General features: G+C 52.4%; 1 protein-coding gene across 9 annotated transcripts in view; it reads right to left on the bottom strand.

Annotated features, from left to right (window-relative positions):
• Nucleotides 1–362: 362 nt before the first annotated feature.
• Nucleotides 363–23,655, bottom strand: part of MAST2 (microtubule associated serine/threonine kinase 2) — a 207,067-nt gene continuing 183,774 nt past the window's right edge. For 7 of the 9 annotated variants that reach the window (XM_003585907.5, XM_005204880.4, XM_024990152.2 and 4 more), the window contains 20 exons: nt 19,815–20,024; nt 15,422–15,523; nt 13,005–13,137; nt 12,152–12,213; nt 11,812–11,897; nt 11,165–11,373; nt 10,017–10,155; nt 7,996–8,128; nt 7,044–7,209; nt 6,358–6,459; nt 6,015–6,137; nt 5,734–5,843; nt 5,230–5,384; nt 4,752–5,032; nt 4,455–4,652; nt 3,605–3,831; nt 3,125–3,247; nt 2,571–2,707; nt 2,243–2,436; nt 363–1,942 (listed from right to left, as the gene is read on the bottom strand). In XM_003585907.5, the coding sequence (XP_003585955.2) occupies nt 420–1,942; nt 2,243–2,436; nt 2,571–2,707; nt 3,125–3,247; nt 3,605–3,831; nt 4,455–4,652; nt 4,752–5,032; nt 5,230–5,384; nt 5,734–5,843; nt 6,015–6,137; nt 6,358–6,459; nt 7,044–7,209; nt 7,996–8,128; nt 10,017–10,155; nt 11,165–11,373; nt 11,812–11,897; nt 12,152–12,213; nt 13,005–13,137; nt 15,422–15,523; nt 19,815–20,024 (4,413 nt within the window). In that variant the 3' untranslated portion in view covers nt 363–419. The remainder of the gene's footprint in view (nt 1,943–2,242; nt 2,437–2,570; nt 2,708–3,124; nt 3,248–3,604; nt 3,832–4,454; nt 4,653–4,751; nt 5,033–5,229; nt 5,385–5,733; nt 5,844–6,014; nt 6,138–6,357; nt 6,460–7,043; nt 7,210–7,995; nt 8,129–10,016; nt 10,156–11,164; nt 11,374–11,811; nt 11,898–12,151; nt 12,214–13,004; nt 13,138–15,421; nt 15,524–19,814; nt 20,025–23,655) is intronic. The other 2 variants (XM_005204882.4, XM_005204881.4) reach the window with 1 other exon arrangement.

Raw genomic sequence — 23,655 nt, forward strand, 5'->3', positions numbered from 1 at the left:
CATCACCTAGAGAAAGTCTAAATTCCTAGAAGACTCTGAGATATGGCCCTAGCCTAACTCACTAGACTCAATACCAGTTTGAATTATTTTTAGTTCTTTGAATGTACCAGGTGTATGGCTAATGCTGTGTGCTTTCTCTGGACATTCTTTCTCACACTAAATCCTCACTCTTCTAGCAAGTTACTACCTATCATCTATCCTTCAGGTTTGAGCTCAGACCCCACAGTGTCTAGGACGCCTCGCTGGCTTAGGCTCCCAGGACAGTGGGAACTGTCTCAATCACCATCATATTCTCAGCACCAGAGGACCTTATGTTACATTTGTATTGACTGAAAGAAAGAAGCAAGCAAAAGACATAAAGATAGTTTCCAAGAGCGTGTTATTACACAGGACCGAGTGCAAGAAATGGCAAACAAGTTCTATGTTTGCTTTAAAAGCTCATCAGGTAACAATGCCAAGTCCTGATGCTCCTGAGGGCCCCCTGGGTCTTGGCCCTTCTGGAGCAGGCTGGGCCCAGGCTCTGGGGTGAAGGGGCAGCTCTTGCATGGAACGTCCTGCCTCCTGTCACCTGAGGCATCAGGCACTTTGGTGATGCCCAGCGCTGGCTCCTCTTTCTCTCTCTGTGCACACTCAGACTCCCATAGCCAGCTCTGGCTGGGAACCTCACAAGGTGGATGGGCCAGCCCAGGGGCACTGGGTGGCCATGACTTCCCCTCCTGTCTGGGGGACAGGTTTGCAGGGTGGCCTGGAGTTGTAGTTTCCAAATCTTGGGAGCTGGCTGGCCCATCTTCCATTGCTGCCTTTCCGGTTGGGTATGCCCTGTCAGGGCCCTTGAAGAGGAATTTCCAGGACCATGGGCCCAGCTCTCCAGGGGTGGAGGCAGTGGAGCAACTGGCAGGGATGCGTCCTGATGAGCTCGGACAAAGTGCTGTCAGTGCCTGGGTGTGGAGGTGCTGGGCCTTCCAGCAGCCTTCAGCGGGGATGGGGTCTGTGGGGCCAGCCTTCCCCAGGTTGGGGGCTGAGGACGAGGAGCTGGAACCCTCTTCAAAAGCCTGTAGGATTCCAAGCTTCTTCTGGGGGACACCAGGGCCTTCCATTCTGGGAGATCCCAGTGTGACCCCTGTCAGTAGACCTGTGACCACTGGGCCCTGTCCCCTGGGATCCCTGGGCAAGAAGGCATCCTCTTCCTCACCCTCTCCTGCTCCTCTGAGGGGTGGATCCTGGCCCCCTTCTCGGTGGGGTACCAAGCTTGGCTCCTGAACACCTTGGCTGTTCTCAGGCCCCTCATCAGTATCATCTTCTGAAGAGTCAACCTCCCGGATGGCTTCCTGCTTCTGCAGCGACTCTCGCCGTTCAGCCCTGTCCTGGCGGAGGGTCCCTAAGGCCCGTGAGGGAGCAGCCTGCAACACCCCTTTCCCTGGCAGCGCCCCCTTTCCAGACAGCACACTCCTGGTCCCAACTACCTCCAGAGAGCTGACTTCCCTGGGCGGCAATTCCTTCTTTAGCTCGGGGTGGGGCAGGTCAAGGCTCTGTTTTCGAGAAGTGGCGAGCTTCTTCTCAGAAGCAGCCAGTGCAGCTGCCAGTTTTTCAGCTGACTGCACCCTCTTAAGTAGTGGTGAGCGGGGTGGCTCCGCGCTCTTGGGCCGTGAGAGTTGCCGGCCTAGGGGAGGCGACAAGTGGAGCTTGGTAGGGAAGGCCTGGGCCCCGTGGCCAGACAGAGGTGATGGGGAACGCTGAGGCGAAGCCGCTGGTGGTGGTGAAGGGGTGTGGGCCAGTGGTGACAGCGGGATGCTGCCTGCTGACTTGCGCCGTGGAGAGCGGTACTGGCGTTGGAGCTTGGGCGCCAGACCGTGGAGGGAGCTCGGCCGTGTGTGCCCAGAGCCGGCAGGAGAACTGGGCACGCTGGAGCTGGGGGAGCTGCTCTGTGATGAATTCCCCCCCACTTTGCACAGACAGACAGACACACAGAGGTAGAGAAGTTAGCTCTTAGAAGTGACTGAGGGGAAAAACGGGGCTTCACCCTGGAATGTCCCAGATCATCAAGGTGACCCACCAGGAAACCAGAGCTCGGGCTACAGACATGAGGTCGTCCCTCACCTGTCACCTTCTCCCCAGGACTGCTGGATCTGCTAGGGGTGGGCTGAGCAAGAGCCTTGGAGAGGGACGGGTGAGATGCACAGAGGGCCCAGGACTCTGCCACCTCCAAGGGGCTGCTCTGTGACTTGCGGGGAACCCTCCATACCTGAGTGCACGGCTTCAGGGGTCACCCGGTAGCCCTGCGTGGGAGAGCGGGGAGAAAGGCTGTGGCTGTGTGTGGGCGAGCCTGGCCCACTCTCGCCGGACGACAGGGAGCGGTTAAGGGAAGAAAGGCTGCGGCTGGTGTGGAGCAGGGATGCCTGCTTGGTGATCTTCCGGAACAGGGAGCTCCTTTTTCTGCTGAAGAGACGAGGTCAGAGGTGGTCTGAGCTCTGACCGGGGCACAGCACACACTGGGCCCAGGGCTGGGGTCCCCGGCACACACCAGCCCTGGCGTGGCTCAGAGCGGACCCCCGTGGCTGAGTCTGGCTCACCTTTCTTGTCCATCCTTGCCCCGGCTCCGCTTGCTCCTTCGGGCCATCTTGGCCTTGTAGCTGCCCTTCCGAGCGGGCCCCACCTTAATGGAGGTGTTCTCCAGGGGAGTTGTTGAAATAGACACCTTGTTTCCACTCTGGGGAACAGAGCGTGCACCCAGGCTAAGGCCGCAGCCATGTTCCTGCCCTGGTCCCTCGCTCCTGGCACGGCTGTCCACAGCCTGAGCTTCTGCCTCTGCAGCACCAGGTCTGAAACAGGGACCGCCTCCCCTCTTCACAGAGCAGGAAACAGCTCCACTGGAACCCGAGTGGCTCAGGGTTGGGAAAGGAGAGAAGAGGCTCACAGGCCTGTCCTCCATTCCACAGCTCGGCAGGATCCCCGCCTTGGCCAAGGAGGGTGTCACCTTCCAGTGAAAACCCTCTGCTCCAGCCGCTCCCGTGTGTATGGGCGCCTATCTCAAGTGCCAGCTGTGCGTGTGCCCCACTCCCCCACAGCTAGTCAGACTCAAGGCTGGGGTCGTGCAGGGGTTGCAGGCGGCACACCCAGCACTGACCTTCAGGATCAGCTCCACCACCTCCGTGTGCACCAGCCCGTGCACAGGCTCCCCGTTGACGTGCGTGATGAGGTCCCCCTGACGCAGCCCTGCCTCACTGGCTGGACCTCCGTCCTCCACGTGCTGTGCCGGGGAGACAACAGTCCTCAGTCTGGAGCCTAGCATGAAGGGTGGGCCTACTTCTGCTCATCGAGCTGTGACCCCTCTCCGCCCCACCCTTTGACCCTGGAGGGTGGTGTGGGCAGGGACGACCTCCGTCCTCCACGTGCTGTGCCGGGGAGACAACAGTCCTCAGTCTGGAGCCTAGCATGAAGGGTGGGCCTACTTCTGCTCATCGAGCTGTGACCCCTCTCCGCCCCACCCTTTGACCCTGGAGGGTGGTGTGGGCAGGGACAGAAACAGGGACAGACAGGCCCTAGTAAGAGGAAGGAAGAGGAGTGATACAGTTGGGGGACAACAGGTCTGGATGGCCCGACATACCCACACCATGTGGTGCACGGTGTAGACATCTGAGTCACCCATGTAGACACGGATGGCTCGTAGGGTGAAGCCATACTTCTTGCCGGCTCGGTGGATGACAATGGGGGGCCGTGAGCTGCTGAGGGCTGGCAGGAAGTCCCTGCTTGGAGAAGAGTCCCTGGATGATGGGTTGGATGACTGGGAATGTGGGGACATGGGGCTGGCCAGTGGAGAGCAGGAGTGGTGCTCTGGAGAAGGAGAAGCTGGGACTTAGCAGGTCCATGCTTGAGCCCGGCCCATCTGGGCTGTTGCTCCCACACAGCTCTAGTCACAGAGCCTGCCTCCAGCCCTGTTTTCCCCACAGCCTCTGAGCAGCAAGGCCCCCTCATGTGCCCAGACCCTCACAGACCCAGGAGGTGATGGAAAATGGCAGCAAGCATTTACTGAGCACTTACTTATATGTACTAGGGATCATACAAGTGCTTCATTCTTGAATGTCACGATTATCCTATGAGCTACCATTATGGATATTCACATTTTTTGATGAGGAATTTGAAGCTCAAAGGAGTTAAGCAACTTACTCAAGATCAAGGGCCCTTTAGAGACGGAGCCAGGATCTGAACGTAAGCTCTCTGCCTTGGACCCTGCCCTTGCCACACAGTGCTATCTGCCTTCTGGGGCACACGCACAACCTGAGACTGATACTCACTCCCTTAACAAACGGACAGCAGTGACATGCAGTTTTTCAGACACCTGCTCCTCAACACAACACACAGACACCCCTGCTGGGGGCAGACCCCTGGGCCACAGGCCCACAGAGAGGCCAAGGCCCTTGCTATGAATCTTGATCTTCACTCCCCGGGGGCCTCACCAGCAGGAATGAGAAGGGACAGGGCTGTGGCTGAGGCGGACTTGATCACTTTGTTGATGGGGCGAGCGGTGCGCTTTTCTATGGAGTCCCCAGAGAGCAGCCGGTGGCGGGCCCTGCGCACCGCCAGGTCGCTGATGGCCCTGGCTGTGGCTCCTTCTGCCAGCTGTGGGGTTCCGCGGCCTCCTCGGGTCTCCATGGCTGTGGACCAAGCGGGCAATGGGGCCCACTGTTCAGCTGAGCCTCCACTCCGGGCCCCCCACAGCACCCCAGCCAGGCCCCCCACTGGCGGGGCCGCACCTGGGCTGGGGGCGCTGCTCTGGCCAGCAGGTTCCTCATTCAGCTTCAGCCGCCGCTCGGCCGGCCGTTCCAGGGCAGGCCCAGACGCCCCCTCTCCAGACGGGGTCAGAAGCCATGCACCCTCCTGCTGCTGCCTCCTGGGAGCGCCAACAGCCTCCTCAGTGCTCTCAGGGAAGCGAGGCACGTCCAGGAGGCCCGAGCAGTGGCGCCGCACGGTGAGTGGAGGGCTGGAATCGCTTTCCGTGTGGGACGACTCGGACACCGACAGCCGCTTCCGTAATCTGGGAGACATGAGGCCGAGGGTGGAGGGCCCAGCAGCCTCCCTCCTCCAGCCCAGGCCTCCTCGGGGGCTTGGCTCACAGAACCTCCCTCCGGGAGCCGCACCCGTGAAGGCCCCTCACGGCATCACGTCCTTCCCCATCATCAGTGACGGCCCCACGGATGGCCGTGCCGCCCACCCCTGGCTCTGAGCACTCACATCTCAGGGGAGCCGATCACCCAGCTTCGCTCTCGGCCCCTCAGCCCCGCCAGGCCATCCGTGCGGTCCTCCTTTTCCTCACTCAGGCTGCGCTTGGTGGGGGGTGGCGTCCGGCGCTCCTCGAGCAGCGAGAGCCGCTCCATGCTGCTGTACACCTGTGGGCACGGGGCATCTGCCAGGATGCCCAACCACCACACCACAGGCCACAAAGGATCCCCGGCGCCTGAAGCCCAGGAACTGCAGCTAATTCTCCCCTTTCCTCCCCTGCACACAGCTGAGAACATTCAAAGAAACAGGCATTCCACTGGTCTGACCTGGCGCCACCCTGGCATCTCCTACCTCAGGGCTCTGAGTAGACCTGGAAGTATCCACTCTGTGCAGGTGCGGCCCTCTCCCCTCTTTCCCTGGAGACAGCTCCAGCCCCTGCCCCCTTAGGTGGCCCCAGCACATCCCTCAACAGGTCTGCTCCTCCCAGTTCTCCAGCTGGGGCTGCACCGGTCGCACCTTGCTGAACCTTGGAGAACAGGACGAGAACTGGCGAATCTCAAGGCAGCCATCCTCACTCACTTCCTCCTCATCCTCCGAGTCCACGTGGTGGTATCGCTCTGAGCGGGCTGGGACACACACAGCAGTGCCTTTCAGAGGCCCTGGTGCTGGCCTCCTTCAACCCTATCAGACCTCGGGAGGGCCTGGGGAAGTGACTCCCAATACCAAGCTCAGGGCACACAAGTGTCTCTGGGCACAGGTAGGATTCCCACTCCTCCCTGTCCCACCAGTGGCCTTACTGTCAAAGTAGCTGGTATCATCCTCTGACTCCAGCTGAGGAATAAATTCAGCCTTCTGGCGAAGAAGTCCCGTCCAGTCCAGACCAGTGAAGAATGGGTGCTGCTTCACCTCATAGGCACTGCCTGTGGACAGGGATGGTTTGGGCGGGTGGAGTCCAGGTCGCACATCCAGTGAGAACCTAGTTCCCGAGAGGCTGGGCTTGGAGGCCTCAGCTCCAACATCTTCCTCTTCCGCCCACAGGGAGCACGGCAGTCAGGAACCAGGGGCACTGCCCACACCTGAAGCCTGAACCTCCCAGTTACATGGACAGCCCCACTCCTCCCTTACTGGGGCCTGGCCCACCTGTGCCCAGTCTCTCCAATGGGTTCTGGTGGAGCAGTTTTGAGGTGAGATCTTGGGCGTCCGGCGGCAGTGCATCGTCCCCCTCAGGCCACACAATCTCATCTGAAGAGTCATCGGGGTGACAAGGGAAGGAGTGGGTTAGAGAAGGTCTTAGAAGTCGTGGGCAGAGTGGAGAGCTGGAGAAGAGGGTCCTAGGATAGGATATACCATGGGGAGGTATAAAGGGCCCAGCCCAGAGCCCTGAAAGCCTTTCCTGGGACCCACTTCCTTCAAGCTGCACAAGCTCCCCTCTCTCTGGGGGAATCTCCCACATCCTCGACCACAGCTGGTTCTTTGATCCAGAGTAGCCACTGGAAAGCAGTGGCATCCTCTGTTCTAATCTCCAGCTCACCCCGCCTTTATACTCCTGACACAGATACACTCACTCACACACACACACACACACACACACACAGAACTCACACTCACGGCACAGGTACACCCATGCACGTATGCAGGATCACAAACACGATCAGAACAAGTGCTAGGTGACACACACGGTGTGCACGTGCACATCTGAAGCAAGCACACCAAACACACACAGAAGAATTCAGAGCAAGAACTTGTAAGCCTCACAGATGCTTGTGAAAATCATATCTGTGGATCTGGATTCTGTCCCCGCAGTGGGCTGGGGTGATGGTACCTACCACTGATCACTTGCCCAAAGAGCTCCTCCGGAGTGTCTCCAAAGAAAGGGACGCAGCCCACCAGGAACTCGTACAGGATGATGCCCATAGCCCACCAGTCCACTGGCTTCCCGTAGCCCTGCCGCAGGATCACCTCAGGTGCAATGTACTCCGGGGTCCCGCATACCTGGGCACAGAGGAGTTGGGGGGCTCAGCATCCTGAGATAGTCACCTGGCATGGTGGCTGGATGGGTGGGGGTGCTTCCGCTTCTTGAGCAGAAAGTCTCTGAATGAAGACTCATCACACTCTGGTTAATGAGCAGGAGTGACAGGAGCCCCAGGGTACCAGAGCTGGCGCTATCGGTGGGGCGAGTTTACGTATTTCCTAATTAACTATCCTAATTAATTAGTTAATTATAATAATTAACTATTATATCCTAATTAACTATTAACTAGTTCTATCCCTCTTGGCATGAGGTGCCCACAATTGACCTCTGCCCTCCAGCCTCCCAAAGAACAGATCCTATGGCCACGTGACTACTACAGCGACTTGTGGACAGTCACAACCCGAAATGTCAAATCAGGAATCGCTCAGAGGCTACTCTTTGGATGCAGCCCAGTGGAAACTTGGAGCTGTGTTCTCAGGACACAGGCGCTGGGAGAGCTCTGCCCTTCACTGAGGCCAGGAGGCTCAGGACCGACCTAGTGTCAGCTCTGAGAGTGTCAACGGTCCTGAGACCGATCTTCTCCCAAGCCCCAGGAGGAAGATGATTTTGGATTTTCTACCCATTTGATTCTCATGGGCCACCCTATTTCCAAAGGTGCTCCCTCTCTTAATACCTCCCTGGAACCACAAGGAGGAAAAGACAGGCGCTCTCAGTCTTAACACTGAGCTGCAGGGGAAGCATGCGGCTCCCCATTCTTACTCTGAGGCCTGGAATTCAACCCCCAAGCTCTCAACCGTCCTTCTTACCTGCTTGTCCAGGAACTCCCGTGCATCCTTTTCAATGTGGCCCTCGTACAAGTTTGTGGTCAGACTCATAAGGCCAATTTTGGAAAGGCCAAAATCAGTGAGCTTGATGTGACCCATGGATGTAATCAGCAGGCTGGGAAACCAGAGAAACAAATATCTGGAGTTATCTCCTGGTCTTCCAAAAGTGCTGACTTTAGCATACTCCCCCTTTCCCCACTCAGACAGGGGAACAGGCAGCTGTGAGAGAACAAGCAGCTCTGGCAGTGTGAAAACTGCACTCGGCATGAGCAACTAACCCGCCTTTTGCCCAGCCCCCCGCCCCCCAAGTCACCTTTGTTTACTGTCCTCGACTGTGCTCTACACTGAGGGCAAATATCGGCCGGCTGAGGAACAAGCTTTCCTCCGCAAGCGGTCAGCCCTGTCCTAAGGCTCCAGCCATCTCCAGCCCCCTCTTCTGACCTGGGGGGCTCACAACACCCCAAATCAGGGAGAAGGGGAAAGGGGCACAATGACCTCATCCCAAATCCATAGCTGGACTTGGGGGCTCTAAGATCTCACAGGGAACTGTCTTTCCCCTTCACACACACTGCCTGAGCCATTTCACTTAGTGCCAAAGGCTTCGGCCCTGCTAGCCCTGTACTCCCTAGAATCTCCGGCCCCGACTCCTTTTATGAGCTCCACACCTACTCACTGCCAGAAGCCCTGTGGGCACCCTGAACTCAACCTGTCCAAACAAGCTCATGCCTCCGAATGGGTCCTCTTCTCAGTGAAAAGCAGTGTTTCTCTTACCTACTGAGCTCTGTGATAAGTGCTTTAACGATTGTTTATAAGAATATTCTGGCTCATGAAAGGTTTTACAGAGGAATAACACAACCAAAGCAGGTATTATCCCCAAGAGGAGGAACACGAAGCTCAAAGAGGTTTAATTCACTGACCTGAGCTCACAGGGTTAACGAGCTGTATGAATGCAGTCTGTCTAACGTCAAAGCTGCTTTCCATGACAGAGACTTATCACCCCAGCCTCAAGACAGAAATGTGGAAGATGTCCCAGCCTGCTCTCTCACCCCAGCCTTACCATTTCCTTGCCACTTCCCCATCCCTCTCTTCTCCCGCCCGACTCTGCTCCAGGGGCCTGGTCTACTGCTGTGGTCTCACCACCTCTTTCCATGGGCAGTGATCTTCCTAAACCTAAATCAAAGTCTGAGTGCATCTCCCCGTGGTTAACAGACCCTTCAGAGACTCTCTGTGTGTATTCTGCGCTTAGTCGCTCAGTTGTGTCTGACTCTTTGCAACCCCATGGACTATAGCCCGCCAGGCTCCTCTGTCCATGGGGATTTTCCAGGCAAGAATATCGGAGTGAGTTGCCATGTCCTCCTTCAGGGGCTCTTCCCAACCCAGGGATTGAACCCAGGTCTCCCGCAATACAGGTGGATTCTTTGCTGTCTGAGCCACCAAGGAAGCCCTGGGTCAGAGATTCTCTAGGACCCTTTAAAACTCAACCCAAACTAAATAAAAGGTCCCCTGATGGTCCAATCCCTGCCCCTCAGTCACGACTGAAACTAACAATCTCAGCTTCAGCCATACTGCACTATTTGTAGTTCCTCACACCTGTGTGTGTCTTTGTATATCCTGCTCCTCAGCATGAGAGTCGCCCACACTGGACTTAAGCTCTATAGACCAGAGACGAGAATACAGTGCTTGGCAGAGAGCACATGTCAGTGAATGCCAGGCCACTTGCTCTGCCATCTACTAGGTGTGTGGATTCTTTTGCTTCTGCTTGGGTTCTTGGGTAGAGCTCCTCAGTGATTCTTTGATGTCACCAAAGCTTTACAATGCCCCTGCTGGACCTTGCTGTCAATGTTCTTTGCATCTGGGGAGAGTCAGGGGTTAGAGTACCAAGCCTGGGTGCACACCCACATGACTAGCCATTTGGGATAGATTCAAACATGCTGTGTCTGCCTTCATTTATCTTGAGACCCAAGTGGGAGACCCTAAACAAGGGACTCGAAGAGTGGGCATACTTGTCAGGCTTGAGGTCACGGTGCACGATGCCGTAATTGTGTAAGTACTCCAGGGCTAGCACAGTTTCTGCAAAGTACAGGCGCACCATGTCCACAGGCAGGGCCCCGATGTTCTTCAGCAGCGTGGCACAGTCTCCTCCTGCAACAAGCCCAGGCCACCATGAAGCAGGGAGCCAGTGCCCTGCTCCAGATGGTCTCAGAGGCCCCAGAGGAGATGGCCTCACCAAACTCCCTGGCGCTAGAGACGGTGATTCTAGCACCCCTGCTGCTGGGGTGGGTGGGAGACAGACTGTAGACTGGAGCAGGAGCAAGAGGAGTCGGCCGGGGGCGGTCAAGGCTGCTGTTCAGGCCAAAGAAGGAAGGAACCCAGGCCTCTATGCCTGTAAGTTGACTTGTTGGGACAGGACTAAGTTATTTTTGGGTGGGAATCCTGTTTATTGTAAACACGTCTGGCTGATATTTCAGCATGTGTTATTTCCTTCCCATTGGCTGTCCTTTAGTTTTGAGTAAAGCAACATTGTAAACTCCCAGCACATACCCAAGGAATTAAAAGGGGAGTGTTGTTCCCAACTTCAAGACTTAGGCATATTTGGAAGCTGTGCACAGCCCTGACGAAAGGAGAGGGAAGGCCACCGGAGAAGCTGTGCTCCACCATGCTCTTCTGCGCCACCCTGAGCATGCTGTATGCTCTTTAAGGGGTGCCCTCTAAAGCCATCTGTCAGGGTGGCAGCCTGCCTTTCTCCCAAGGGCCCAGATGCAATCCTCCCAGTGACTGACCCTGGGCGTGGGTGGCTCTGCTGCCTTCTCAGCCCTGTGTGGTGCCAGCAGGCTATGGGCCGTGCAGGCTTTGGGCATAGGTTTTACAGTTGAGGGACATATACATCCCGTCCCAGAATGCCTCTTTCTGTGCCTGACATGGGCAGCCTCATGGCAGCTCCAGCTCCAGAAGCCTCTTCCTGGGAGAGGCACGGCACCTGGTGCCTGCCGTGGCCAAATGGTCTCTACGATCCTAAAGCAGAAACCAGGGCCAAGGACAGGTGGGGAAGCTGGGCCCTGAAACACCACAGCCACACAAAGCTGCTGGGCCCTGATCAGGGCTGTCTCTGACTGTGCCTTGGCCCCTAGGGCAGGCCACCTGTCCCCCGTACCTTCCACATACTCCATCACCATGCACAGGTGGCGCTTGGTTTCAAAGGAGCAGAACATGCTGACCACAAAGGGGTTCTCAGCAAAAGTCAGGATGTCCCGCTCCACGAAGGCCTGCTGGATCTGGTTCCGCAGGATCAGGTTCTGCTTGTTGATCTTCTTCATGGCAAAGCGCTGCCGGGTGGACTTGTGCCGCACCAGGAACACGGCCCTGGAAGCAAAGCCCGTCTGTTCCGCATGGCCCTTGGCCATGCCCTCCGCCACTGCCAGCCTGGGGGTCAAACTGACTCCTCTCACACCTTATTGGTGTATGGAACAGCGGGGCAGGTGGTGCTCGACAGTGAGAAGGACACGAGGGCCTGCCCTGGGAGCTCGTCAAGTTCCTGAGGACACAGCTCAACCCCTCCTCAGAGCTCATAAGAGGAGGAGTGCCCCCAAGGGAAGAGGGGCTCCTGCCCAGGAAAGGCACCACGCTCAGCTGTCAGAGGGAACTGCACTATCGTCTCTCCAGGAGGCTTCAGGGAGGGAGAAGGGCCATCCTGAGGGACAGTCCTGCTGCCCAGAGGACCAGGTACCACTCACTTCCAGAAAGAAGAGCCCACGGGCCAACTGAGCTCTAGTCCCGGCCATACCCGACCCCTGACTTTACCCATAGGCGCCATTGCTGATGAGCTTAATGGTTTCGAAGTCCTCCTCAGAGGGTGTCTTTTTCGATGTCAGAGATGCCCCACGGCCCTGGAAGACAAGGGAAAAGGCAAGGGGCAGGCATGCTCGTCAGAGTGTGCATACCTGAGGAGGCTGTGCCCCAGTGTCTGCCCCGCTCAGCCCTGCCGGAGCCTCCGCACTCCTCCCGGAGCTGAAAAGCCCTCAGACCGTGCAGCAACCACCCTCTCCACTGGCCCTCCTGCAGACAGTCTCTGAGAGAACCCACAGCCCGCGCTTCACAGGGCCCAGGGCCCAGGGTTGAGGCAAGAGCTCAGAGTCTTTACCTCGACTGAATCATCTGTCTCCGGAGTATCAGGACTGTCATAGCTGCTCAACTGGGCCATTTCTAGAAACAAAGCAAGGATACAAGACAAAAGTGTGCGCGGCAACCTCAGGCCTCTCGGCCGCCCGCTCACGCCAGAGGACAGACGCATGCAGGGGAGCCATAAATGCTTCCTGCATGGGTCTGGGAGGCGGTCTTGTGGCTCTGGCTTTAGTGGAGTCACAGCTTTTGGACTTGTTTGCCAAATAACATTGCCACTCGTATCTAAGTCCAGTGCCATTCAAAAGGCCTGGAAAATTCTATAAAGCTTCCCTCAAACTCGGGACAATAGCTGAAAACAGGCCTGAAGCTGGTAGCCGGCCCCCGTCCTGCTGCCAAGACTCTGCTCTGCTGGATGAGGCCGGGAAGCAGGAAAGGCAGGGGCGGGGCGACTAGAGACAAGGGACTCAGACGCCCACCTTCACGAGGGGCTCAGCATGAAGCCCGGAGTCGGGACCACCCCAAAGACACAAGGGGACCTGTAAGGTGGCTGCAGGAGAGGCAAGCATGCAGACGAGGTGACCGTTTCTGAAAATGTGATTGTGGTCCTTGTGTTGACCTCTTTTGACCTTTAGGATCTAAATCCAACCCAGGTGTGCCCAAGACAGCCCCGCTTGGGTGTCAGAAGGCAGATGTGGACTATCTCGAAGGAGTGGCTCTTTTATGACACAGAACACAGGGTTTTCCTGCAGCCCTCGGGCCTCTGAGGCTGTGTTGTGTCCCTGTCCAGCTAACCCTCTTCTCCCAGTGGTTTCCCTGCTGTTAGAGCGTGTAGGCTGTGGGGCCACTTTGCAGCCACGAGGCTGCATGCTCACCCTCTAGGGGATCCCGTGTGAGGCCCAGTTGGCTAACGATGTAGCGGGGAATGTCACATTTAATCCCTTGTCCCTCTTTGGCGTGGCCCTCAGCTGCTTCTAACAGGTGGTAGAACTCTTCAGGGTCAAACTCCTGTACCGGGGAGAGAGGTAGTCAGTGGTGAGACCTACAGGCGAAGGCTGCTGGCCTTTATGGTTTGAAGGCATTTACCCAGAGCAGGAGGAATAGGAAGACCTCCTCTTTGTGATGGACACCCCTACCCCAGAACCCCCAGAAGCATCATGAGTCAGGGACCAATGGGGACACAGCTATCTTAAAGGTCGCCTCCAGACTGAACACCCTCCACATCTGCTGGCTTCCACAGCAAGACGACTCAGAGCTTTCAGTTTCAAGAGAGCTCTGCCTATCTGCCTGGTCCAAAGCCTTGTGCCAGCCAGACACAGCACTGTCGGTGTCTCCCCATACCTAGTGCAGGGGGGCAGTCCTGGCCACCTTCAGTCACACTTCACAGCCCTGGTGGTACACACCCATGCTGTCAGGCATCTACTGAGCAACCCCTGTGTCCTGGGGTCTAGAGAGCCATATGGACACAGCACAGAAGTCTTTGTCTGCCCAGAGCACAGAATAATGAGGGCCTCACTGACTGAGTGCCTACTAAGTGTCACACTCGGCACTAAGCCCTGATGATACCTCTATGATCTTGGGAAGGAAGTCAAGTCTCACAGAGATGCATGGATTTGACCATGGCCACAGAGGTAGGGAGAAAGACAAAACCACTGCACAAGACCAGACTGAACTGCCAGCCCCTGTTTAACCACAGACTTCACGTTGTTGCAGGAGCGGCCCTCTGGTCACAACCCCAGCCTCCACTGCTTTTCTTTACCTCTGGTCTCAGGGGTTTAGAAAACACCACCACCACCTATTTGGGTAAAATCTAAGCCAGACTGGGAAATTCTATTACCTGCTTCTTCCTCCGTCCCTGTCTAGTCAGAATGCCTACTTCATAAACTCCCCTCCACCCAAATCTCCTTATCTGGTCTCTACCACCGTCCTAGTTCATGGCGCGCCTCTCTCACATGAACTGTGTTAAGAGCCTCTGCCCCACTGTCCCTGGCTCTGCCTTCTCCCCCAGTTCATTATCCATGTTGTGCCCATAGGTATCTTTCTCAGGAGTAAATCTCATGGAGTATTACTCAGAAATAAAAAGGAACCAATCACTGCTGCATGCAATAATATGTATGAATTGCTACAAAATTATGCTGAGTTAAAGAAGTCAGAACACACTGCATGATTTAATTTATATGAAACTGTATAAAAGGCAAACTTAACCATAGTCAAAGAGCAGATAGGTGGCTGTCTGGAGTGGGAGGTGAGGTGGGGAGGGGAAAGGGGCTGACTGCAAAGGGGCACAAGGGAATTTTCTGAGGTGAGAGAAATATCTTCCATCTCAACTGTGGCAGTGACTAGACAGGTGTAGATTTGCTAAAACTCACTGAACTGTATAACCAAATAGGATATATTTTATTGTATGTAAATCATACCTTTACAAAGTTAGTTATAAAAAGTAAATCTGACCACATCACATTCTTACCTAAACTTCCTGATGGCTCCCAGTGGCCTTATGGATAAACACAAACTCCTGAACCAAGAACCCGCACCCTTCATGGTCCTGTCATGAAGGACATGAAGGATCCACCTCCCAAGTTTTTCCCTCACCAGCTCTTCAGACACACCCACACTCCATCAAATGTCCTTTCTGACAGCTCTCTCCTGGTAAACTCACAGTTATCCTTCAAGTCACTGACAAAGCTTCACATTCCCCAGGGGGCCTTCACTCAACATTCATTCCTGTCCATCCTGAGAAGCACGTCCTTCCTCATGTTCCCACTGCACCTTGGATTTTCCCCCTTCACAACACTTCGCCAATATCATAACTATTACTTGCACATCTTCAGGCTTCATACCTAAGGCATTCAAGATGAATTCTAACCCTGCTGCAGAGGAGGCATTATGGGATCAGGACTCTGCTTTATTTATACCTGTATCTCCAGTGTCTAGAATGAAGGAGGCATTCAGTAAAGTGTCACTGAATGATCAAATGAAGGGTGGACTCAACTTGTGCAAACAAAACTGGCCTGTGCTTCTCAGCCCTGGGGCCCCCACTAACCTGGGCCTGCTCAGTGTGGGGTGGGCAGATGAAACCTCTCCCCACCACTCTCCTCAGAGGTGTCCATGTTTCCTCAGGGACTCATTTGGTCCCCCAGTGCTTGCACATCATATTTAAATAAGGACTTCAGCAGCAGAAATGGCAGCGGGTGCCCCCACAGTTCTGCTGTTAGCAGAATACTTCCTCTGCAGTCCCTGTTCCCACCCCTCCAGCCACCACCAACCCCCAACCTTCCCAGAGCCCACTCACCAGGCATTCCAGGAGACGAGCTGGGCGGGCAATGACAATCATCAGCTTTTTCACCAGCTGCATCACAAAAGCCACTTCTGAACTCTCTGAGCGCTCATGAGCCTGTAGAGAAGACAAAGGTAGCTTGAGCGATCTGCCGGCCCAGCGTGGCGGAGCGAAGCAGGACCGGCCTGAACAGAGCCGACTCTGGGGAGAAGCGCTTTGTAGTACAGAGAGTTCTGCAAAGCAGAGACCTTAGAGGAGGTCAGTGGGCCATGAGCAGGAGCCACGTGAGCTGGTGAACACTGCATGACACAGGAATGTCACACGGACACACCGCTTTACCTGCTTCTCCATCCAGCAGGCTTCACTTACCTACCAGACCCCAGCTCAAGAGGCAGCTCTCAATGGAGCCTTCACTGATGCTTTCCACCACAGACAGACCGTAAGGAATAGAAAGACCTCAAAGCAGGAGAGTGATGCGAGCAGCAGGGACTTCAGAGAGACGGCTCTGGCTGTAGTGGGGATGGTGCATGAAAGAGGGCAAGTCTAAAAGGAGGAAAACCCACCAGCAGGCTATGGCAATAGTGAAGATGAAAAAGGCATAAATCAAGGAAGTAAGAATGTAGGGAAATGGACAGACTGGGCCATCTGAGAGCAGCCCTGAGGGGTGCATGAGGCAGGAATAGATGGTAACTGCAGCTCCAATTTTAGGGAAATTTCAGTGAACCCCTAAATGAAACAGATAATATAAAGAGATATGCAGTTTAGGTAAGGATAGGTAGTAGTAGTTAGTAGTAGTTAAATTGCTAAGTCGTGACTCTTGCAATCCCATGGACTGTAGCCTACCAGGCTCCTCTGTCCATGGGATTCTCCAGGCAGGAATACCAGAGTGGATTGCCATTTCCTTCTCCAGAGGATCTTCCTGACCCAGGGATCAAACTCAGGTCTCCTGCATTGTAGGCAGATTCTTTACCAACTGAGCTACAAGGGAAGCCCCAAGGATAGGTAGAGAACATATTCCCTTTAGCTTTAAAGACAAAGCAGGTAGGTGGAAAAGAGTTCTGTTTTGGACCTGGAGAGTCTGAGGTACTACACTAGCTACTTCCTGAGGTATTTGCTCAGCCCAGGATTGCTTCTTTTTTTCTGGAAACTGTTCTGACTTCTAGAATCTGTGTTGTGTGGCTGCACTTTCCCTCCCACTTCCAACAGCTGACCAGAGGGGATATAGGTGCTGAAAGGTGGATGGAACGACAACGGTTAATATCAGGGTGACAGAACTGTATAATCCGCTTCTGGGGAAAAGGATGAGCATGCCTACCAAAGAGAGAACAGAGTGGACTGGAGGAAGATGAACACTTCCTGGGCTTTCCACAGGTTCTCATTTCTAGCTCTGGTCCATTCCGAAAGCCTGGTTGCATTGCTGTCTTCAATTCTCTAAGACCTGCCCTTTCAGTCTTTATATAATAAACTGTTCTGAGGTGGCTCTACTACTTGCAATGAAGAATACCAGCCAATGTGAGAAGGAAAGTGAAGGATCTGAAACTCAGGAGAACGCAGGTGGGCAGGGACCCTTAGTGAATGGATGACAACTGAAGACATGGGAGCTGTCAGGACTGATCAGAGTGAAGAAGGAGAACGGGAGTATGGATGCTCAGGAGGGTGTCCCTAGGAACACCAGAATTTAAGAGAACTTGTGAAGGGGCAGCAAGACAGGAGAGAACACTTTCACGACAACCAGGGGGAGGGGAGATCAAGGAGAGGTTTTTTCACTGTGCAAACTCCCGCAGAGAGGCAAACGAAGATGAGGGCTGAAAGAGGTCACAGGATTTGGCAACTGGTCAGTTAGTTCTTTGGGGACTTTTGCCTGAAACAGTTTTAGTGGAATATGGGAAGGGAAAGTGGAAGGCAGGATGATGAATAGTGAATAGGTTGCAAGGAAAGAAATATAGCAAATGAAGACCATTTAAAAACAAAAACAAAAAAAACCTGGTTATTAAATGAGAAGAGAGGCTGGGCACTTGATGAAATTGCATTCGTTCTTTTAAGGTGCAGCCCAAATATCAACTGTGTGAAGGCTCATCTAAGACCCCTGCTCCATCACACACACACACACACACACGAAGAACAAGAAGTAACGGCTCCCTTTTCTACGCTCCCCAAGCTGTTTGCTCATAGCACATGGTACTAGCATGTTGTCTTATAATTAACTGTCTCTACAGCTATGCTGCTGGGCCTTGTGAATACACAGCCTGTGTCTTTCTTTTTCCCTCACATACTAAGCCTAGCATAGGTGCCTCTTGTATAGCAGATGTCAATGCTTGCTAAGTGTTTGAAAGTGTAAGATCTTAGGCTCTGGAATGAATAACCTCGGTTTGGGTTCCAACTCTGTTACGCAAGAAACAAGTTACCTTGGGCTCACTTGGCCCCTTTAAATTTTGGTTTTCTCATCTGTTTATTTAGAGAATAATAATAGCACCTTCCATACAGTGCTGTTGTGAAGTTAAATTAGCGCAGTGACTAGCATATTCATCTACCAAGGTTTCCCCGCAGGCATCTTTCATTCTAGTCATGTCAAACTACTTTACCTGTAATGTCCAGAATGTACCAAGTTCCTCCACACCTCTGAGAGGTTGTTTGTACTCCTTCCTAAGTCCAGTGAACTCCTACCTCCTCACGAAGATCCAACTTTTCCTGAACTCTCCACACAGAGTCAGCATATCCTCCTCTGTGCTCAGAATTCATCTCTAGCTAGTGCTCATCAATCACACTTACTACAATAAACAAAAGTGAGGTAATTCATAGAGCACTCGGTGTGATGGCTGGCACACAGGACACTTCAATAACTAACAGCTGTCATTTTTACTGCAATTCTTATTGATGGGTCTGTACACCCCAGTCAAAGGCAAATTCCTTGAGCCAGACCCACACTGAACTTCTTTTCTGCATTCCTAGGGCCTAGCAAACGACAGAACGTATGACTGCACTGGCTCCGTGTCTAGTATTCTTCCTACTTCCAGGGGCAATGAGGAAAATGCCTGTAGTTTCTGGGCAGGGCTCTGACTTTAGCATTTCAGAAGATTAATCTTAGATGTACAAGCAACCTTGGAAGTCTGGTTGATTTACCTGATATCTCAGTCCCAGATTCCTATCTATTGTTACAGAACTGTTAGAAAATTATTCTTGGTCTACGGCCATACCACCCTGAACGCGCCCGATCTCGTCTGATCTCAGAAGCTAAGCAGGGTCGGGCCTGGTTAGTACTTGGATGGGAGAAAATTATTCTTGAACAGAAACAAAGAGCTGCCAGTGATGTTTCATGGGACTTTAGCTTTTTTAAACTCGTATTTCTGCAATGTCTGAATGCAAGTATTGCTTTTAAAATCAGAAAGACAATTTTATAGAAGGAAGAACTTCTTCATCTATTAAAATTAAAACCTTTCTCAAAGTAACTCTTGTCCACTGGGCTTGTCTACCTTTTAGGGGACAGAAAAGCTATGCATCTATTACATATGAGAAGACTTCCAGTATCTGACAGCAATGATCATGATCCTTTCTCTAGGTTCAACTTTTTCCTAAATTAAAAAAAACAAAAAACTTCCAGCTCCTAACTTCTGGACTAACACACTGGAGTCCATTTGATTATCAGCCTTGGCTCTCAGCTCAGTTGGTGAGAAGGCACAGGTCTGGAGGTAACTGGGTCTGGACTGGGAAACATTCCAGTGACATGAAGAGCCCAGCCCCAGGCAGACAGCACATCTCCTCTCCCCTAAATTGTGCTAATGGTGTGATGTGAACAGCTGTGGTCTGCGGAGAAGCACCCATCACCCAAGTGGAGAGGTGGAGAGGAAGCCAACCGCGGAGCATGAAGTAGCGACCCAGAGACTTCTCACGCTCAGGAGCACCAGGTCTCTAAACCATCTGTCCCCACTAGAGAACTTCTCACTATGTACAGGGAGCATCAGCAAACAGATAAACCCACAGAGCAGTCTTCAGGACTGCTTTATCTTGGCTGAGAAGAAGCGGTTTCAAGGCTCTGCTTACACCAGTGTGTCTACCAAACGAGAGCCCACGGCAGCCACTGGGGCCTCTTTCTGGCTTTGGGTTACAAGTCTCCTAGGCAAATATTTATGAACACTACCAGTGTTGGAACCTTGGGCAGGGTGACTAGAATTAGAAAAGGAGAAGACTCATAGCACTGGGTTCTGATACTAAACAGGCTTCTCTCAGAAATGCAGGGGACTGAGGAGGAACCAAAGTCCAGCAGCAGCAGCAGGACATGTAAGGTGGGCCCCGCACATCAGCAAGAGGTGGCACGCAGGCTGGGAGCACCATGACCACTGTAATCTTGGCTCAGCACTAATAACCACTGCCACGTGCAGCGTTCACCAGAGTTCCGCACAAGGGCACTCACATCTTGCAGAAGCTTCTCTAAATTCTCTTGAAGTTCGTAGAAGTAGTGTGAGGTAATGAGGCCACTCCGGGATTTGTCCAGGCAGTCTCGGGCCATCTCTATCACCTGATGATGAATAAAGCTCAAGGTTCCATCAGCCAAGGGCAACACGTTGTCTGGAGTATTGGAGGAGATGAACTCGGCCAGACGCTCTTCCATTTGTGCAGTGGCCTGCAAATCAAAAAGGACAAGTGACTTTCTCCTCCTGCGCCAGGTCACCTGGAGCTAAGCCGGAAGGGCCTGGTCATAGCCTGAGGACAGGCTCTGTGATCCTGCTCTCCGGATGCTGCACTTGGGGAACCTGAAGACTGGACACGTGAAAGGCCGCCTTCAAGTCAAGTCAAGGCCTCTCCCATCTGGCCTCGTCCACCTCTTCACTCCTTAAAGGGCATGCTCTCTTGCTCTAAGGACACTGGGGTTCTGTTGTTTCCCTCCTCATTATGCTGTCTCATGCCTCCGTCCATTTATGCTGTTGCCTGTGTGTGGCTTTTTCACCTGCCAAGCCTGCCTGGCAAACTCCTACGACTCCTAATCTCAGTTCAAGCATCATTCTCCTCTGGGAAGTCTTTGATTCCTCCAGGCAAACTAGGGCTTCTTTTCCTCCGTGCTTCCACTGGACCCCTCAACTATACAAACTTGGTGTGTGGACACTGCTGGTTTCTAAATCTGTCTCCAAACTGGGAACTTCTTCAAGCCAGAGGGAGTCTGATTATCTCAGGATGCTCTTACTTCACCTTAAGACCCAAGTGAGCTAAGCAGATGTTCAGAGAGTATTTACTCAAGTTGTGAACCTACCGGCTCATGGACCCGGATCCCCAGCAGAGCAGCTTGGGGTTTCGCTCAGAAGCCTCTTGGGGATCTAACTGCACATTAATGTCAAAAGAACACACGTGAGCTAACAAGTTCCTGCCTATCTGGGCCTTGGCTTTCTTTTCTTTGCCCACCAGGTGGCAATTTCTGATTTTCAGTGTGTTTAGGTGGATATTTGTGTATGTGCGTGTATGTATACACACATTTTTGGTTTATGCATATATAGACACACATATATATATGGTGGTGGGAGGGGAGAGGAGGAATCAACATATTTTCTCTATCATCACTTCATCCTGCATGAATGACTTGGGGACATACAAACATGGAGTGCTAGAATAACACAACACCTAATACATAAGGAGGAGGAAACATGGGATGCATTTCCAAACACTATCAGATCAAGTCGCTCAGTCATGTCCGACTCTTTGCGACCCCATGAATCGCAGCACGCCAGGCCTCCCTGTCCATCACCAACTCCCGGAGTTCACTGAGACTCACATCCATCGAGTCAGTGATGCCATCCAGCCATCTCATCCTCTGTCGTCCCCTTCTCCTCCTGCCCCCAATCCCTCCCAGCACCAGGGTCTTTTCCAATGAGTCAACTCTTCACATGAGGTGGCCAAAGTACTGGAGTTTCAGCTTTAGTATCATTTCTTCCAAAGAAATCCCAGGGCTGATCTCCTTCAGAATGGACTGGTTGGATCTCCTTGCAGTCCAAGGGACTCTCAAGAGTCTTCTCAAAAAGCATCAATTCTTCGGCGCTCAGCTTTCATCACAGTCCAACTGTCACATCCATACATGACCACAGGAAAAACCATAGCCTTGACTAGACGAAACTTTGTTGGCAAAGTAATGTCTCTACTTTTGAATATGCTATCTAGGTTGGTCATAACTTTCCTTCCAAGGAGTAAGCGTCTTTTAATTTCATGGCTGCAGTCACCATCTGTAGTGATTTTGGAGCCCAGAAAAATAACGTCTGACACTGTTTCCACTGTTTCCCCATCTATTTCCCATGAAGTGGTGGGACCGGATGCCATGATCTTCATTTTCTGAATGTTGAGCTTTAAGCCAACTTTTTCACTCTCCACTTTCACTTTCATCAAGAGGCTTTTTAGTTCCTCTTCACTTTCTGCCATAAGGGTGGTGTCATCTGCATATCTGAGGTTATTGATATTTCTCCTGGCAGTCTTGATTCCAGCTTGTGCTTCATCCAGCCCAACATTTCTCATGATGTACTCTGCATATAAGTTAAATAAACAGGGTGGCAATATACAGCCTTGATGTACTCCTTTCCCAATTTGGAACCAGTCTGTTGTTCCATGTCCAGTTCTAACTGTTGCTTCCTGACCTGCATACTAAAAATTTCTCAAGAGGCAGATCAGGTGGTTTGGTATTCCCATCTCTTTCAGAATTTTCCACAGTTTATTGTGATCCACACAGTCAAAGGCTTTGGCATAGTCAATAAAGCAGAAATAGATGTTTTTCTGGAACTCTCTTGCTTTTTCGATGATCCAGTGGATGTTGGCAATTTGATCTCTGGTTCCTCTGCCTTTTCTAAAACCAGCTTGAACATCAGGAAGTTCACGGTTCACATATTGCTGAAGCCTGGCTTGGAGAATTTTGAGCATTACTTTACTAGCGTGTGAGATAAGTGCAATTGTGCGGTAGTTTGAGCATTCTTTGGCATTGCCTTTCTTTGGGATGGGAATGAAAACTGACCTTTTCCAGTCCTGTGGCCACTGCTGAGTTTTCCAGATTTGCTGGCATATTGAGTGCAGCACTTTCACAGCATCATCTTTCAGGATTTGAAATAGCTCAACTGGAATTCCATCACCTCCACTAGCTTTGTTTGTAGTGATGCTTTCTGAGGCCCACTTGACTTCACATTCCAGGATGTCTGGCTCTAGGTCAGTGATCACACCATCGTGATTATCTGGGTCATGAAGATCTTTTTTGTACAGTTCTTCTGTGTATTCTTGCCACCTCTTCTTAATATCTTCTGCTTCTGTTAGGTCCATACCATTTCCGTCCTTTATCGAGCTCATCTTTGCATGAAATGTTCCTTTGGTATCTCTGATTTTTTTGAAGAGATCCCTAGTCTTTTCCATTCTGTTGTTTTCCTCTATTTCTTTGCATTGATCGCTGAAGAAGGCTTTCTTATCTCTTCTTGCTATTCTTTGGAACTCTGCATTCAGATGTTTATATCTTTCCTTTTCTCCTTTGCTTTTCACTTCTCTTCCTTTCACAGCTATTTGTAAGGCCTCCCCAGACAGCCATTTTGCTTTTTTGCATTTCTTTTCTATGGGGATGGTCTTGATCCCTGCCTCCTGTACAATGTCATGAACCTCATTCCATAGTTCATCAGGCACTCTATCTCTCAGATCTGGGCCCTTAAATCTATTTCTCACTTCCACTGTATAATCATAAGGGATTTGATTTAGGTCATACCTGAATGGTCTAGTGGTTTTCCCCACTTTCTTCAATTTCAGTCTGAATTTGGCAATAAGGAGTTCATGGTCTGAGCCACAGTCAGCTCCTGGTCTTGTTTTTGCTGACTGTATAGAGCTTCTCCATCTTTGGCTGCAAAGAATATAATCAATCTGATTTCAGTGTTGACCATCTGGTGATGCCCATGTACAGAGTCTTCTCTTGTGTTTTGGAAGAGGGTGTTTGTTATGACCAGTGCATTTTCTTGGCAAAACTCTATCAGTCTTTGCCCTGCTTCATTCTGTATTCCAAGGCCAAATTTGCCTGTTACTCCAGGTGTTTCTTGACTTCCTACTTTTGCATTCCAGTCCCCTATAATGAAAAGGACATCTTTTTTGGGTGTTAGTTCTAAAAGGTCTTGTAGGTCTTCATAGAACCGTTCAACTTCAGCTTCTTCAGCATTACTGGTTGGGGCATAGACTTGGATTACTGTGATATTGAATGGTTTGCCTTGGAAACGAACAGAGATCATTCTGTCGTTTTTGAGATTGCATCCAAATAC

The sequence above is a fragment of the Bos taurus genome, chromosome 3, assembly GCF_002263795.3.
Source record: "Bos taurus isolate L1 Dominette 01449 registration number 42190680 breed Hereford chromosome 3, ARS-UCD2.0, whole genome shotgun sequence".
In the NCBI taxonomy this organism is placed as follows: domain Eukaryota; kingdom Metazoa; phylum Chordata; class Mammalia; order Artiodactyla; family Bovidae; genus Bos; species Bos taurus.